Here is an 18,549-nt window from a genome sequence, read left to right as displayed (position 1 = left end):
GTCTAACTCAAGGGATGAACTAATGTGTCAGTCAAAGAAAGCCTTTTAAATGTTACCTTTTGACACTTTGTCACCAGCAGGTTGTCACAAAGAAATGATGTGTTCCCAATTTTGTGGTTGTGTGTACATTAATGCCAAACTGACTATATAAAATAGTATTTTTGCCCCAACAGGATGACTTTCCACAGAGAGCTTCACCCAAAACTTGGCATATACGAATCAACACCTGCAAGCTAGTTCAGACAGGCAACTCATGCTGCTCTGCTGTTTCCCCTGTGCTCTGCCTCATAGTCTACATGTCACATATCAGACATATTCATGTATGCTGCACACATCCTGTCTTGCTCTCTGGCTCATAACTTGCAGGTGCTGCTCAAATATGATATGCTCCTTGCTTTTTCTGCCACATCCACCATCCCAGCAGCCACCTGTTGACCCTGAGGACTGTTTGTTTTTTTGTTTTTTTTTAATGACTCTAATGTCAAATTAAGAAAATATGTGCACAATAAGTGATGGCATCGAAGCCTGATGCTTAACTTGAATAATTTTTTATGAACACTCAGATATAAACATTCAGATGAACTCACCATGGTGTATCTTACACACCAAAATTACATTAAGCTGGACAATTTGAGGGCAAAAGAAGATGAACAGTATCTGAAAGCTATGTCATTCAAAAATAAATACAGTAAAGACCAGAAATAGTACCTGAGAGATGCATCTGGATTTACAGCTGGTTCCTCCACTCTTTACCTAAACCTCACTGAGATGGTCTCCATGAAAGAGTGGCTGTCAAGAACAAATGCCTTTATTTAGGGAGGAAATGGGAAGGAAAATGTACAAGATCCGAAAATCAGTGGCAACAGGTGTTGAGTGATGCATCAAAAAGAAAATGTTTTGAATGCACGGAGGAGGCCAGGAGACAGGTACACCTGGACCTCACCGTTATTGAAGGGGGGAGCAGGATCATTTTAACAGAGAACACTGAAAGATGTGCTTGAAAAGTCCAACAGGAAAAACTATTCTTGAAAACTAAATTCAAGAAAGAAATGACGAAAAAGAAGCTTACCCAAGACGATTCAGGTTTAGCCAATACATAAAAACTATATAAACTCTGTATGGTGTTTTTATGTACAGAACATTTGACATTATCCTCTTTCATGCAATTGTTGCCTTTATGCTTCTTCCTGGTAATATATAGGGAAAAGAGACAGAGAGAGAGATTTAACGCGCCCTTTTAATTCACGAAAATGCGGTCTCTGCTGCCCCCAGGTGGCATTTGGTGTAACTACAAGTTAAGCAATGCGTCAAAACTAGCATAAATCGGACATGATTAATAACAAGCGTTATCTATTAATGTATGCCAAAATAGCAGTTCTAATCTAATCATTTGTTGTTGTTGTTGTGCAAGTATATTTTCAATATGGACCCCATTCTTGTTTGTTGCCTACACACATGCCCCCTTTCCTTTTTGTAGTCCAGTTACACAAGTCTACGACCAACACACCCGGTTGTCAAGATATGTCATCGGGCTGGTCTGTGCTTTCGGCTGGTAGTGAACTCACTAATCTTTATAGTTAGTTCCTTAATCATCAGGCTAGTGTTTAAATGGGACAAAAGTTCGAGACGCTTCAATTCATTCGACTGAAAATGTATGCAGCGACAGTGGTATGTTAGCATCTTAGCCAAACTATCCCCAGCCACAACAGCTAACTTCATTCGACTTTACCACCAAGGACACAGTGCCATTGTTCCAGTTAGGCTCTGTTAAGGAACATAAGAAGGTTCGCGATATTTTTATGCGTGCAATTAACATTACAGAACATACCGTCACTCCCCGAGGTTTCACGATAACGGGTGTTGAGAAAGTAAGGCGGTACCATCCGGTCCCATGGTGTAATGGTTAGCACTCTGGACTTTGAATCCAGCGATCCGAGTTCAAATCTCGGTGGGACCTCATCCTTTTTCACTCTGAGATTAAAGAGGAGTGCGATTGTGGTCCTCATTAGGCTAAACACATGGACTCTACGTAACAAACCTATGGTTAAACAACTGTGAAATAGGGGCCCGCATTATTCATATTTTAGAGCTGTTGGTTCAGGTTTTTAGCATTGCCCACAAAACTTTTTTTTTCTCACATCATGCATTCAGGTTTAAGTATTTAATCTTTTTAGTTATGCCAGTATGGTTAATACTGTGGGAATCCTGAAAGAAGTCTGATTTCAGCTCCTCTGAAATAGACCACTTTCTATTTAATCTGAGGAAGCAGTGACTGGAGCCTTTTGGAGTGTTGTCATCAGAAAATAACACAAAACAATCCAGATTTTGTTTGAACTTTATTTCCACGCATTATTGGTAATGTTAAAATACAACCATCAAAAACCTCATTTGAGCATTTCTTTGAATGGTTTATTGGAATGTGTCTCAAATCTTTTCACAAATATGACCATGAAATCTGTTTCTTTACCGCACAGTTTTGGCCAAAGTTAACTAATGAAATACTTTTCTTTCACAAAGTTTTCTTACTAACACAACCATAGATCAGTGCACTGTGAACATTTGTATTTTATATGTGCTATTTTGAAAATACAACAAACTCTGCAACCTCCTTGCTTTAAAAATATCTTCTTGGTATTCAAGTGGAGACAAAAGTCCTTGTACTGCAGCCTGCCAACGTAAATACAGTGTTATATGTGAAATTGAAGGAGTATTAAATCATATCTCTGTAAAGTGGCAGTAAATCATATTTTTGCATGTGGACAAAAAACATTTTGAAACAATTACACAAACCTCAACAAAATAGCCACAGCAACAAAAACAGTGAAAAGCCACAGGGCAACTGTAACAAATAAATTGTTTTTATATTTACATTGTCTCCTTTGTGAAATGGATTTATTGAAAAAAATATTTTCCAACATTTTATTAAAAAAACCTTGCACAATCTTGATTTGTCTAAGACTATACTTTAAACCAGACAAAACAGACCTGTGCATCTATTTTTTTCATACACAAGATACACAAGTCTGAAATATTATATCTATACATACATATATCTATATATATGTGTATACATATATACTATTCCATAGGCCATAGTGCTTCTGAGTATGTTGTACATGAGCTTTATTATTAATGTTAAAATCCCTGCAGTCTCTACTTATTTAGTTTCCTGAATTTTAAAGCTGAACACCATTTTAAAAACAGTTTGAATGAGATCCAATTTGAAATGAATTGCACATTCATTCATGTACATGTTTTTCTGTAATTGTTTCTTAAGGATGGAAAATCCGAGAATTGTATTCTGATCGCCATTGTTTTGTTTCACTCAACATTATCTTTGTATGACAAAACATAAACCGCTTTCATCGTAGTTTATTCAATATCAAATCAGGTATGTTTTCTTGCTATCTTGACCAAATCAAACTGATGATTTTTGTGACCAAACTCTGTTATTTTACTGTAAATATGCTCCCAGTTTGATCTAAATTATAGGCTTTAGATTAATGAGCTCATTTAAAAATAGTTAAAAAAATCTTATTTTACAACAAGACAAAGAGAAATACGTACAAAAGAAATTAAATGTCACTATCGAAAATTTTCCTTTGCATGTGCCTGAAAGAGACGGATCCATTTTTACAGAGAAATACACACCACACAGTCTATGGATAAGCATAGACCATGTGGTGTGCTTCATTACATTAACAAATCACTTCCTCGTGTTTCCAACAAGGAAGCGAGAGAGTGATATGAGGAGGAGATGCAAAGGTGGAAAAACCAAAACAAAGAAACAAAAAAAAAGGTTTCTTCTGAGCATTTTCAACCAGCAACAAAACAAGCTCTCTACAAGTGAAGATGCACAGATTCTTAAGAAGAAGCCTCCTTTTTTATTAGAAGTCCTTCAAAAATGGCAAAAAAAGAACTATTATCAGGGGGGAGAGAATGGAGGACACAAGACAATGTAGCCTCAGACTGAATTCTCATTTCCATTTGTTCACGAGTTCACTTTGCATAGTCAGCCATTTTGAAGATTTGTTTGTATCTTCAATAATGTGCACCCCATTTCACACGGTAAACTAAAAGTGCTGTATGGAATCTGTACACCATATTAGTAAAAATAAACCATCATGCATTAGTGTGTGTCAGCAGCTAACAAAGCATGCTAATACAAGCTAGCACCAAATGTTAGCAACTCATTTTCTTGCCAGTGGAGAATGCTCTGTCAGCAAATAAAGCTCTCACTCATGACGTAGTTTCTCTTTTTCTGTCTGAGATGCAGAATTTGATCAATTATTGGTAACAAAAGTACAGAAACCTTAAATTGTTTTGTTAAAATAAACATGAGAGAGTTAAGATGTAGCTGGCTTTATATTTGCATGTGCGCTACAAGAACGGGTTTACAATAACAATAAAAAGATTTGTTTACCAGCAGTTGTTATGTTTAGAAATATTTCATTTCATTTTAACATATTATTAATTTATTGATATTTAAACATTTTTACAGCTGCATTTAGTGTTTGTGTAGGTGGGTATTTGTTTTTTAGGTGGTTATTTGGTGCAATGCCTCAGCTGCTGTCCTCTCAAATCCCCAACTGAGTAGGCTACTCTATATAGTAAAAAGACAGGGATGACCTAAATCTGCATTCACTTTAATAGCCAGCAGGAGGCAAATCATCCAGTTGGAAAAGAGAATCCAATTTTTGCAGTTTCCTGTACATATGTTTTCACCATATTTTCCACTATTTCTTTATGAGGAAATGCTGGAAAGTGGTTCTTAGACCTCATCAGAGAATAATATGTATGTTTGAAACATATTTAAAGGTAGCAAAAACAGTTTTCTGCAATTTGCAATTAGTAGATGTCACTAAAACCTAAAAACTGTTTCTTTAAAATAAAGATAGAATAATAATAGTGCCAAATTTTAGTCTTAACAGTTTTGACCTAATATGTAGTTACTGTATTTGCCTTCAAATTATGAATTAGAGCAAAACACCACAAGGTTAAGCAGGTATGTTCAAGACCATTTGGTCATTTTACCCTCCAAACAATAGACTCTATTTCTGGTCATGTCATGGAGAAAGCCATATATATATATATATATATATATATATATATATATATATATCTTTTTCCTCATTGAAGTGTTGAATATAGTCTGAAAAACAACTCTACTTTTTTTTTCTAAACACCTGATGAGGATTTGTTTTCCCTTTCTTTAAAGCTTGTAACAGAAAATGTGCAATCACATTAGGGGCCTATGACATTCATTGGTCAGAGTGGTGCATGAATAAAGCATTCAGAGGTTCCACAAGGCAACAGACTGCACAAACATGTGTGTGTATCAAAATGCCAGGTTTAGGATTGACACCTTTCTTTTTCTAAATCTGCAGGAAAATATATAAAGTGACTAAAAAGACAATCAAAACAAAACAAAAAAATATATGACTGAAATACATAAGTAGACTTAATTACATCTTAAGAAGAAATTTTAAAAAGATATTAAGAAGAAATTTGAACACTTAAGAGGAAATTATGACATGATAACAAGTGAGTTTTATATCCATTCTTCCAAGTCCAAATACAGATGCAGTCTGTAAATATGTGTGAGTGTCATCATGTGCTTTATTGTGCTTCAGATATTATTTATATACATATAAGGCCCAGTCACTAGGGGCTGTCATGTTTGCAACGTGTGTGTTTGGCAGCACACCCATCAACTCTGCTCGGCATCCATTCAGATGCCAGTGGTCTCCATCATATTATGAATGTCCACCTGCCCATTGGTGCTTTTCTTGCTGGTCTTGTCCTGCCCGTTGGCTTTGTGTTTCACCATGGCCAGGAGGTAGCTTTTTTCCTTTTGCTCCAAAGACGTTCCCGCTGCAGGTTGCTCTAAACTGACCGTGGCACGGCTGGTTTCAACAATGGAGGAGTTGGTGTGGTAGTTAAAGGGGTTGCTACTGATCGGTGCTTCTCCCCAGCCAGTTTTGCCCCAGGCTGATTTCCACTGAACCCACTTCCTCTGCAGTGCTGTTTGGGCCTGTGCATCAAAAATGAGAAAAATTAAAAATTATTTTGAAATTTCACCTTTGTTCAGAAGTAATTTCATTAATCCCTTGAACATCATGCTTGAAGTTCAGGCTTTTCTTCCTGGATGTGATGACATCATTATGAAACATTTGCATAAGGTCCAACTAGTAGCTCATTTACTACACTTCAAACCAAAGGTACATTTAGGTACACCTTCAGCTGCCATGAGTTGACTTAAAGGTTTGCTTCTGGATTTCCTTTTCCTTTGCTGTTGACATGTAAATAACATAATGGGAAGTTTAGAGGAAGAGAAAATCACACTTATATAGAAACTATATAGAAGGACAATATAACCTAAAATTTGCAATTGTTTATATTTGGCTTGAATGAACATAGTTATATGGACTAATGTGGATTTCTTTTAACTTGATTACACTGAATTGGCTTGAATTAATTATGTCTGTAAAGTGCCTCGAGATGCATTTGTTGTAAATTGGAAAACACAATTAATGTAAATTTAATTGAAATTAAATTAAAATTATGCCTTTAGTCAATCCAGGTAGAGTTACATCATTAGGGGGATTACATTTAAATGCCAAGGCTACTCTAACAGCATGGAAGGGTCCCTTAATGATCAATTATCAATCAGATTATCAATCAGGATTTATGTGTTAGATTTAGAGGGTTTAACAGTGTGAAATATCTTATACACTGCATTTTCTTTATTTTTTTTAAACATACCTCAGCGTTGCAGAAACAGAATATAATTGCCACCAGGAGTCCCTATAAAAAAAAGAGGCCAAAGATAAAATATCAATCCAAAAACAGATTTCAGTATGATTAACCCATAATTTAACGATTGTAAATGAATTCAATCAAAATATTCTGATTAATCTTAAAGACAGTTTTTTTTTCTTGTTTTGCTATTGAGATTTTATGATTGAAATTTAAAGGAAAAAGTCTTTAACTGTCATTGTATTTAAGATGATTAATCCATCCATGATTTGATTCAGTCTATAAGACAGGCTGGACACGACAATGAGTTTAAACGTAGATGTGAAACTTATTTTTGAATAAACCTGGAAGTTAGAGAAGATGTTCATGAAGAAATCATAGATGGCCTGGCTGATACGTTCCTCTGGCCTCCATGGCCAAAGGATGAACGGGACTCCCAGCAGAGGGATTAGGATGAGGGTAGCTCTCACTGCCTTCATGTAGGCTGTAGACTCGGCGCAGTGAGTCTTTTTCAACTTGGTGATCAAAACTCGGACGATATTCAGGAGAAAGAAAAGGTTCACCTGGACAGATGGATGGATGGACAGAAGGATGAGCAGTTAAAATTAGATTGAAATAAATTAATTAAACAGACACAAACACTAAACACAAAATAATATAATATAATAAAAGGGCAAATAAAACATTATAAGTTATCAAAAGCTTGTATCATCCGCCATCACCTTCCAAATGAGGGTGTGATGTTCAATTACAGCATTTATAACCAGAAGTATCTATTTCTAATATATGTCTACAATTAGCTTTAATTTGTTTAGTGAAATCAGATCTTTAAGATTTAGGTGATTTAGCAGTTTATTTTAAGCAGAGGGTGCATTATGGACTTTAGGGATAAATAACATGAAAAGTTCTTTGTAACAAAGGGAATACATCCCTGTACTTTTTAGAATGATATCAGTACACGTATGGCATCTATTAAATAATACTGTTCATACCATTTGTATCATAACACAGGTGGATACTGAGCAAGAAGCTCCGTGCTGAAATACAAAATTACTTAATCTGATTAACTAACAGTTATGAGTTATAGGTAGTAGCATAGCTAATTTTATATACAAAACACACTTTCAATAATCACTCACAAGCAGTGCAGCTTGGATAGGCCCTTGTGTAATGTAGAGAAGGTTTGTGTTTGAGCTGATCCAACACCTGAAGGAAAAAAAGAAAAAGTTATTACAAGACCTCCCATGTGCAATAATATTGGTCATTCATTGATCATTCTATACCAGCTTAACTAACCCCTGCATTTCATGTTACCAGTTTTCTGGTTTTTTAGGTTTTCAAACAAATGTTCATGTTTAACAAGCAGGAAATCCATGAACAGACTGCTCAGGAGAGAGCAGTCGTCCAATTAGGTGCAGCCTGTACTTGGTTCATGTTTTAGTTGAGGGGAGCAGCTGTCAGTCACTTATTTAAGTTCATTTATTTAAGATACAGCTACGAAGTATTCTTATCAAATATCAAATTCTGAAAGGTGATGCAGCCTCTCACTAGATATCAACAAAACCCTAAATCCTGAGAATAAATTGTAGAAAAGACACTTCATGGTAATCAAATAATAATAATGATAATTTTATGAGAGAAGGCTTGATTACCTTTCACCTATTTATACGAGGACATGACATATTTGGGTGTGTATGCCATAAAACTAAAGTAGTTGGCATCTTTTAACACTGACATTTGGTGTTGTCACACACACATATATATATATATATATATATATATATATATATATATATATATATATATATATATATATATATATATATATATATATATATATATATTTACATCCTGTATCATAAAAATATGTATAATCATAAATCAGAAAATTCTATTTATTAATTCATCCTAAATTTAAAGGAAATCTCTAACCCAAGTCAAACTAAAGCTCAGATTTTGGGAGGTTAAAATGTTTATCATCATTAGTTTGCAGACAAGGTAGAAGTAGAAGAAGTACAAATTTCTGAAAATCAAAGATTGTCCATTTAGATAAAAAAAAAAACGTATTTTTAATTGTGATTTCTTGAAAAAACATTCTGTTTTACGTTCTTTACAAATATCAGACTGATCTAATGGAAAAATGAGTGACTGGCGAGGCTTAGTAAGAATTGCAAAAATGAATATGTTGAGCCCGACTGCCAAACTTAAACAATTCATATCTTAGGAAAAAAAACATGGATATTTTGCTGGAGTGAGTTAATGTAAGGAACAGGATTGGATTAAGCATTTTTATGATGAGAGATGACTGAGTAGGCTGAGTAAGCTGGTATGAAAAGACCTCCGTTAAAACACCAGATGATAAGTAATGTTTAGTGTTATTAATATGCTTAGTGCTCAAAGCTCAGATCAATTAATCTGACAGACAAAAATTGATATCTTTTAAATCTTCTTAGCCTAAAAAAAATGATAAAACAGAGGACTTCATTTGGATATACCTGCAATAAACAAAGATCAATTTGTTCTACTTATGGTTCTGTTAGGCTTTAGTTTTTCTGTCATCCGATTCTCTAAATTGAGGGCATTGTAACAGCTACCAACACCAGTTAAGACAATGTATACTCCCAGAAAATAAATATAATTTTATTCATAATTATTTATTGAAAGCAAGGAAACAGGGAAATGACAACGTGTAGCTGTGTTAAAGTAGACTGCTTTAATACCGCCTTCTGATGTTAACCGCTACTACGAAAGAACAGTAAACATGCTACATCTTACATGTCGTTATAAAAGAGCCCACGCGCAACAGCATATGTGATGGCAGGAACAATAGGGAAACCTTCAGACAGGGATAAAAACACAGACAAAAGTGTCACATTTACACCTGAAACTGGATGTGAGACATCAAACAAGAAACTAGGGATGATGACATAGAAGCCTTGAAAACACTTAATAACTGACACAACGGCAGCGTAATCAATTCAGTGCTTCGAAGCTTCAATGCTGTAGAAAGACTAACATTTGCTGACTGTGTGTGTGCATGCATGTGTGCATTTAAGGGAGAAGTGCTGTGCATGGAGAGAAAATTGACTCAGTATTATTGTGCATGTGGAATGAGTGATTCAGAATGGGTGTAAACAAATTTGTGAGCAGCTGTGGGCACTTGCAAATTTGTATTCAAATGTTCACACACATATCTAGCAATTAAAGAATTTTACTAAATAAATTTACACACGCAAAAGTTACAAAATGTTAAAACATTCATATTTACACACAGATTTTTTTTACCTTCAGCCTAACAAATGTGATCATTTTGAGTAAAATAAATAAATAAATAAAAGGTTCCTGCACATACCAGTGTTTAAATATGCAAGCACAAATCAGCTGATATGCATGGACAAAACCAGTTATGCGCATATAAAATTTCAAGGGCATGAGGGATTTTCAGACTCCTTCCATGGTTCCAATCCCACTTTCACAAATACATGGTGCATTCAAGTGCAAGTAGGAAGCAGGATCATCTGGATTTTTATCAGATTTTCTTCTAGTTCACTCCAGATAAATAAATAAATAAATAAATAGATAGATAGATAGATAGATAGACAGACAGACAGACAGAGAGACAGACAGACAGACAGACAGACAGACAGACAGACAGACAGACAGATAGATAGATAGACAGACAGACAGACAGACAGACAGACAGACAGACAGACAGACAGACAGACAGACAGACAGACAGACTGATAGATAGATAGATAGATAGATAGATAGACAGACAGACAGACAGACAGACAGACAGACAGACAGACAGACAGACAGACAGACAGACAGACAGACAGATAGATAGATAGATAGATAGATAGATAGATAGATAGATAGATAGATAGATAGATAGATAGATAGATAGATTGATAGATAGATTGATAGATAGATAGATGAGAGTCTTAGTGAATCTTTAACAATTCTAGCTGTAAAACATCAGAGCTGGTTGAATAGCTTCCCACTGAGCCTTTATGTTAGAGCTGAGTGTGAAAAGCCCACTTATCAAAGCACAGGTACATCCAGCTGTCAAGGTTACATCTCTGGGCTGGATAATATTGAAACATTTATGCTGTTCTAGGCAGTCCAGACTAAAATATTGTACAATATACATAGAAATTGTAGAAGCTTTCTAATGCTCCTATGTACACATAGAGTCATAGTAATTAATCATTTGTAAAGAAATATTAGGAAATCAATATTTGATCTTTTAAATCATATTTATAGATGAAGGGGATTCATCTTCCTATTACAGTAGCGCAGCTTGCACTAAAACAGTCAAAAGAAGTATATGAATAAAATGTTTGAAATTCTTTGCTCACCCCATCCCAGGATATAGTACCAAAAGAGTTGCTGTTCACCAACAAAGACGGCCACTATGATGAGCGTGTGAAGGTAGATGCCCTCACACAGCATCCAGAAGTAGTTAGAAGTAGATGTGTACTGAGTCAGTACGGCCAGGATTTTGCAGCTCACCTAATTGCCGGGAAATCCAGCAGATTTTATGTTAAAGAACATATAAAGGTAAAATTCATCAGTGTAACAAAATGAAGAATAAATCAACGACTCACAGGGTTGCTAGCACTTATGGTTTCGTTGTTGGCCACAGTGACTGACAGCCACATTATGGTAATGATAGAGTTCAAGATGAAGGAGAGAAACATGTTCTTGTGGAGGGAAATTCTTTGGCAGCTTAGGCTGCTGGAAGAGAAGCACAAGAAAACACTGTTTAGTTATGTCGCATAATTGTGCAACAGTTATTAAAAACCTGGCTTTATACATAACGACTGAAAAATTGTGCATGTGGGGGAGCTCTCACTTTACTTACTTTAAGTAGGAGAAGATGATCAGACTTATGATTAAGGAAACAATAGAAAGACCATGACCCACCACAGCCAAGTAGTAGAGACTGATTGCAAACTGCAGGGAAACATATTATTATCAATAGAAATATGTACAATACATTTTGGGGACTTTCTATTTTAATATTATTCAAATTGGCGTAAAAAAACAGTGTGTTTGCATAGTCTCTATACAGTATATATAGCACAATACAGAAAGCAAAGGAAGTATCTGTAAAGGGAAATAAAAGCCTTTTGGGAGAAACCTAGACATAATGTATTTCCTCAGTGGCAAAGAAATTAAAATAATTGAAGAAAATCCCCTAAGCTGGCAATTTAAATCCAACTTATACCATAAAACAAGTAATGTCACCCACAAAAAAAAGCATAAAAATGCAAAATATCAAATCAGGGGCAGTATTTTAAACAATGAAATTAATGTTATGAGGAATGTATTTTATGGAATCTCATTCACAGAGAGGCACATCTCCAGAACAGGTAAATAAATACATGCAAACGTGAACTGTAGGCCATGCTAACCTTTTATTCAGTAGATTTCAAGGAACTCTAACTTAAGCAAAGCAAGAAGGACCCTCTTGTTACTTGTATTTTACAGTCTCTGGTGTTCATGGGCAGTTATGAAACATACTTTAGTAGGACTGCAGTTTGCATGTTAGCTGTCCAAGCATGTGCAACTTCTTAGTGTCAGATATCAACATCTGTCATTAATCAATATTGGGTTGTTTCCTGAAGCAGATTCAGCTTCCTTTTGGAAAAAAACAGATGTTTTTTTTTTTTTTTGTTTTTTTTGTTTTTACAACATTTCTAATACTTTGGTGAAAAACCTGCGATAATAAAACAGTGTTGCCATTGACTTCCCTGTGTTTTTATGTTAAGTAATTTGTAACATTGCATTTAAAATGTGCTATGTGGATCAAATTTTCTATTAACTAAAAGTTGTATTTAATAATAACTGCTCTCATGTACAGACTTATGGTGACAAAAGCTGGGTTCACTTGAGGGAAAGCTATGAGTCTTTATCTATATGATTCTATTAAGTGTAACTATTCACATTTTTGTCAAAAGAGCCAAAAAAAAAAACACTGAAAACCAGTACAGACATGAACCGCACACAGCAGTTTCAGTGTATGATGTTTTACCTTGAGTTTGTCTTTAGTGTGGACCTGACATTGTGTGTAGTTAGACCACACTCTGTTGCTTTCTGGGTGGTGGAACCACTGGCCATCAGGATTACACACTTTGGTGACTTTTTCTGCAGTAAGAGATCATAAACTACATAACCGGAGTTTGATTTGTTGCAGTTGGCAATGAAGCACCAACAGCACTCATAATATACTTATAGCATGCTTAAAAAACAGCATCTCTCAAGACAAACCAAAAGGAAAGATTAAATAAATCTGTCTGCATACATGTGTGTGTGTATTAAGGCCTCACCACCAGGATCAAAGTCATGAAAGTAAGTGGGGCACATCTGCATGGCAGTCCCTGGAGCTGAATCCCCCCAACACATCCAGCCATCCCACGTACGGTTACAGTAAGAGCCTACAGATGACAGCAGAGACATGTCATTGACACTATAGGGCATTTGGGGATGTGTCTCTGTAACTATGCCTGTAGAAAACAATAACACAAAGAAACAAAGAGTTAATTATGAGAACTCCTTGCTCAAGCGCCCCTCTTGGCTTTTTAAAAGAGTGACCCAAATGCTGCATGGTCAAAGTACCTCTGTATATACTCAAACACACTGTTAAAAAAGTTATGTTTAATTCTAGCCCTCCACCTGCACTGTAAAAATAAAAGTTGAAAGAACTTAAAAAAACTACAGCGCATAAAAAACTACTGCAAAGCTATTTGGGTAAACTCAGCTAAGGTGTAAGAGGGTAACTCAAAGTGGAAAATCCTAAATCTTAACAAGTAAGGCTAAATAATAATGTTAAGTTGAAAATATCTGAAAAAGTTGAGGTATCCAATGTTAACAAGTTGCCTCAACGAACGTTTGTTCATATTAATATTTCGATTTTGATAAACACTCTTAATGTAGGTAGGCTGACACAACACAAATTTTTTTAATTTGCTGAGTTTACTAAAAAATGCTTTACAGCTGATTGAATTACTTTTTAAAGTATTTTAACTACTTTTCCTTAAGCTGGGAAGTTTGTATTCCAATCATCCATTTTCTATACTCACTTACTCCAATACAGTGTCATGAGGGGGCAGCTATTCCAGCAGCTACTAGGTGAGAGGCAGGTTCACCCTGGACAGGTTGCCAGTTCATTACAGGGCTGACAAACAATTAAACCTGGACTATCCAAAGGCCTTGAAGTACACTTTCAAGGCAATTCATGAGTTGTTCATGAACCTGTACCCACTGCTCAGCCAGGGTTTAAGTGCTAAAGAACAGTTTTTTTTTAGCTGTAATAAACAATTGTGGCTTTGAAATAACCGGCAATTATGTTGCAATGGAAATGTTTAATTGTTTATAACAAATAATATGATTTTTAAGGGTATTTGCATTATTTAATCTGTTGAGTTGGCTGGCTGTTGTCTCTGTGTGCTGGCTCTGCCATTAACTGACAACCTGTCAGGGGTGTAAACTGCTCGTTTGTCCCGTCCCCTGTGTCCCTACACCGGACTAAACAGGTATAAAAATGGATTGATGGAATACAGACTTCCCAACTAAAGAATGGGTAGTTGAGAAAAGTAATTCAACCAGCTGTAAAGCATTTTTTTTAGTAAACTAAAAAAAAAGTGTTTTGTCAACCTACCTACATACATTAAAAGTGGAAATCAAATATCAATATGGACAAACTTGAGACAACAATTCAGATTTATTCACACAATTAAGTTGAGGGAGCTCGTGAACATAAACTTTTTCAGATATTTTGAACTTAACATAAGTTGTAGACCTTCACAGCTATCCTAACTTTGTTCAATTTAAGATTCTGCTTTGAGTTACTCTCTTAATTTAGATTCACACAACACCAGAACTCTTGGTTTTTGCAGCTGGATGCACATCACTAAACTTTAATTTTTACAATGCAAGTGGAGAGGTATAAGTAAAGAGATAGCCAAGTAAAGTGTAAAACCTAATCCTGCCAAACAGTAGTTTCCCATATAATGCAATACCGCACATCTTCTTGTGAATCTTCATGATGATGGGCAGCTTTTAAAATCCAATTATAATAGAGAGGATATATTTCTGCACTGTGATGGACTGGTAACCTGTCCAAGGTGTACCCTGCCTCTCGCCTAGTAGCAACTGGGGTAGGTTTGAAGTGGGTATAGATGATGGATGGATGGTTATATTTCTATATAAATAAAAAGACATAGCAGTATTTTCTCCCTGCCTGCATTCTTAAGTTATGGAGACAAACACTTGCCAAGAAAACCCTAAGAATAAACCAACAATGACTACCGGGCAATAGCTCTCTCTCCAGTGGTAATAAAATGCTTTGAGAAGCTGGTACGGGGTAATATCACCTCACTACTCCCTAAATGTGTCGACCCTCACCAGTTTGCCTACAGGGCGAACAGATCGACGGATGATGCTGTAGCCATAGCGCTACATGCGTCACTGTCCCACCTGGAGCAGCGGTGGAACCACACACGGATGCTCTTTGTGGATTACAACCCAGCGTTCAACACCATCCTCCCTCACAAACTAGTGGGTAAATTTTGGGGCCTGGGACTTCCACATTCCACCTGCATGTGGATCAACAGCTTCCTGTCAGACCACAGTCAGAGGGTTAGAGTGGGAGACCATACATCTGCAGCCATCAGCATCAGCACCGGCTCCCCTCAGGGCTGCGTGCTAAGCCCTTTACTTTATACCCTCTACACATCTGACTGTACCTCTGCACACCACAGTAACACCATCATCGCTGATGACACCACAGCTGTGGGGCTCATCTCTGGGGCGGCTGAATCCACCTACAGGACTGAGGTGGAGCAGCTGACTGGGTGGTGCAGAGAGAACAATCTGCTTATTAACACATCAAAGACCAAGAAGCTTATCATAGAGTTTATGAGGAAAAAACCAGACATTTCACCACCGTTCATTAGCAGGGACTGTGTGGAGAGGATGGAGAACTTCCGCTTTTTGGGAGTCCATAGTGAGGAGGACCTGACCTGGACTGTGAACACCTCTGAGCTACTTAAGAAGGCCTAGTAGAGTCTGCACTTCCTGAGGATGCTCAGGAAGAGTAACATCAACCAAAGGCTGCTGGTATCCTTCTACAGGTGAATTATGGTGAGCATCTTAGTGTACTGCATGTGTGTGTAGTACACTAGCTGCACGGTGGCTCAGAGAACGTCACTGCAAAGGGTCAGAAACAGGCTCAAAAGATCATGGGTTGCCCTCTCCTCACAGCCTCCGGAAGGCTGGCAAAATTATCCAGGACTCCTTTTATCCCGGTCACTACATGTTTGATCTGTTACCGTCAGGCAGGCGGTACAGATCAATCACTGAAAGGAAAAACCGGTTCAGGGACAGCTTTTACCCAACAGTAAGAGTCCTGAACAAATGGTTAACAAATACTTGATAATTCCACCTCATGTGCCTTAGTAAGCTACTTCATGTTTTTTGTCCTTTATATTGCATTAAAAACCTCTGCCGTAATTAAAATAAGGGGGCGGTGCAATAGCCATCCTATTATATATGTTATGTGTTATACATTATATATTATATGTTGTGTGTTATCTATTTTATATTATACATTATACTCTGGCAGCTATCACTTACTTTATTTTAGCATATTTACTATGTTGTAGCTACGTTGTATTTTGTCTTAGTTATGTTGTTGCAGGGGCTGCACGGTGGTGTGGTGGTTTCCAACCTTTTTCACAACAAAGAAATAATATACTCATTCTCATTCTCATATGAACAAACAACTTTACAGAATGTTGCAGGACAATTTTAAGTTTTTTTTTTTTTTTAATAAAACCCACTGACGGAATTAATCATATAAATGATCTATTAAACAATGGTGTGTTATATTTAAATAAACTGTCTCACCATATCTTGCCCACACAAAGCTTGTCAACAATGGACGGAAACTTGGCAATACTAGGTCGCACAGACACATGTTGGGAAAAACAGCACAAAATAACATTTCAAAGGCAATGAATGGAAGTAACAGGGACTCAGAAAGAGACAAAGGGCAAGTTTCCTTTCTTTCAGAGTCATTTCCTCTCCTTCGCCATCTCTTTCTCATCTAGTATGCACACACTGTAAACTGTTGATACGAGAGGACAACCAGTGATGCGTCTAAACCTGCATGTTCTTAAACACTATGAAAGAGTATCACTCACTTAACTGTATTCGAAGGGGAAATTTTGTCTTGGACTCAAATGCTGTGTACTTACTGCCACCTTCTTGGATGTAAAATAGCATATAAAGGAGCTGCACTTAATGTGGCCAACCACAACTAATTCCTTAAAATGCATAATAAACAAGAAGCCTCAAGCAGCATTGATTAAGATTTTAAGTGAGATATCCTCTAACTGAATTCACAAAAGGTTAAATTAAATTGGAGAACTTGGTATTTTTGCCAGAGGGTAAGAGTTCCAACTCAATTATGGAAGAAATTATTTGTTGTCTAACCCATCAGTGACCAGGGACTGGTGTTAATTCTTTTCATAACCCCATAACATTATTAAATAAGGCTACTTTTTTCAAATATATTTTGTTCTGACCTGTGCATAGCAAGCAGTCCATCTCTGTTATTATGCTTTGTGCTAAACTGAATGTCTCTACACAAGATTTCTACTGACCTGTGAGGCTGAAGAATGATGCAGATTAGTGAGAGCCACGGTGGTAGTAGGCATTTTCCCACCAACATCCACAAAGAGCAATGACCCAGCACTGGAAGGGTTCATACATCTGTTTTAAAAAGCAGTACAAAGCTGCTTCATAAAGCTTTTTGCTTTCATTTTTGTCTGTTTGGTCCATGAAAGCTGCTGTAAAGTCTTAAGTCAAAGACTGCCCAGAAATAACGAGAGTTGTATTTTGTTTTTCTGTATCTGAGTCGTTTGGTTTTCACTGTCTGACATGTCCATTTGGGAGATTAGTGACCCAGTGTCAGAAGTTAACATGAAAACAGATTATAATCTATTTCTTTCCACAGTCTTTAAGGGAAAAAAATTGGATCCATTTTCCACAAACAAAAGATTCTCAGAACATTCTGACACAACTTCAGTATTTTTAAACACCACGAATCAGGAGATTAACTTTGCTGAAAGCCCATCTTTCTCTTAGCCAATATCATCAGTATGATGTAATTTTATCTATTCTATATAATGTTTACAGTGACTTGTCATCCCCTTCATGTTTTTCTTATTCTTTTAAATGGTCAACAGTACCAGTTTGTGCTGTTAGTGCAGGCAGTAAACTTCTTGGCAAAGACTTTCTTTTCTAAGTAAAAGCCCAAAGATATACATATATATATATATAGATAGATAGATATATAAAATCAAAAAGACATAATGACACAATGACAATATAAATATTTTTTGTTTTTTTGCAATGTAGATGATCAGATCTCTTTCAAACAGCTTCATCTGCCTTCCACAAGAAATAAAATGTATTGATGCCATTAAGGAGGTGTTGACTATTAATGATCATTCATGGGTTTATTTTAATCACCTTCTTCTGTTCGAGGAGGATCATGGATTATCTTCAAGTAGCACTCAAACTGAGCTGCCAAGATCTGTCTCCTTGCATCTCCAAGAGCAGTGGATATGTCTGTGAAATTCTCCTGCAGCTCCTCTGTAATATCAACCAAGTTCAAGGACTCTGCATCCTGAGACTCGGACACCTGGGCAACGTAGTTATTCAGAAACAGTATATTTAACATTTTTCAGATTTACAAAGTTTTCTAACATGTCAATA

General features: G+C 36.3%; 1 protein-coding gene and 1 non-coding gene across 3 annotated transcripts in view; one reads left to right on the top strand and one right to left on the bottom strand.

The window, feature by feature from the left end:
* The first annotated feature begins 1,885 nt into the window (after window positions 1-1,885).
* On the top strand, window positions 1,886-1,957 carry trnaq-uug. The gene has a single exon. It is a non-coding gene; the product is annotated as a tRNA-Gln (tRNA).
* A 371-nt stretch (window positions 1,958-2,328) lies between these two features.
* Window positions 2,329-18,549, bottom strand: part of LOC121651241 (calcitonin gene-related peptide type 1 receptor-like) — a 31,337-nt gene continuing 15,116 nt past the window's right edge. Inside the window, exons 4-14 of one of the 2 annotated variants that reach the window (XM_042003257.1) lie at window positions 18,304-18,475; window positions 13,095-13,202; window positions 12,800-12,912; window positions 11,627-11,718; window positions 11,370-11,496; window positions 11,121-11,274; window positions 9,535-9,595; window positions 7,899-7,965; window positions 7,104-7,322; window positions 6,766-6,807; window positions 2,329-6,034 (exon numbers count right to left, since the gene is read on the bottom strand). In XM_042003257.1, the coding sequence (XP_041859191.1) occupies window positions 5,732-6,034; window positions 6,766-6,807; window positions 7,104-7,322; window positions 7,899-7,965; window positions 9,535-9,595; window positions 11,121-11,274; window positions 11,370-11,496; window positions 11,627-11,718; window positions 12,800-12,912; window positions 13,095-13,202; window positions 18,304-18,475 (1,458 nt within the window). In that variant the 3' untranslated portion in view covers window positions 2,329-5,731. Of the gene's footprint in view, window positions 6,035-6,765; window positions 6,808-7,103; window positions 7,323-7,898; window positions 7,966-9,534; window positions 9,596-11,120; window positions 11,275-11,369; window positions 11,500-11,626; window positions 11,719-12,799; window positions 12,913-13,094; window positions 13,203-18,303; window positions 18,476-18,549 lie in introns of both variants that reach the window. The other variant, XM_042003256.1, reaches the window with a different exon arrangement.

The sequence above is a fragment of the Melanotaenia boesemani genome, chromosome 13, assembly GCF_017639745.1.
Source record: "Melanotaenia boesemani isolate fMelBoe1 chromosome 13, fMelBoe1.pri, whole genome shotgun sequence".
Taxonomy (NCBI): domain Eukaryota; kingdom Metazoa; phylum Chordata; class Actinopteri; order Atheriniformes; family Melanotaeniidae; genus Melanotaenia; species Melanotaenia boesemani.
Note: the sequence above shows the minus strand (reverse complement) of the source record. Positions and strands in the feature narration are given on the sequence as shown.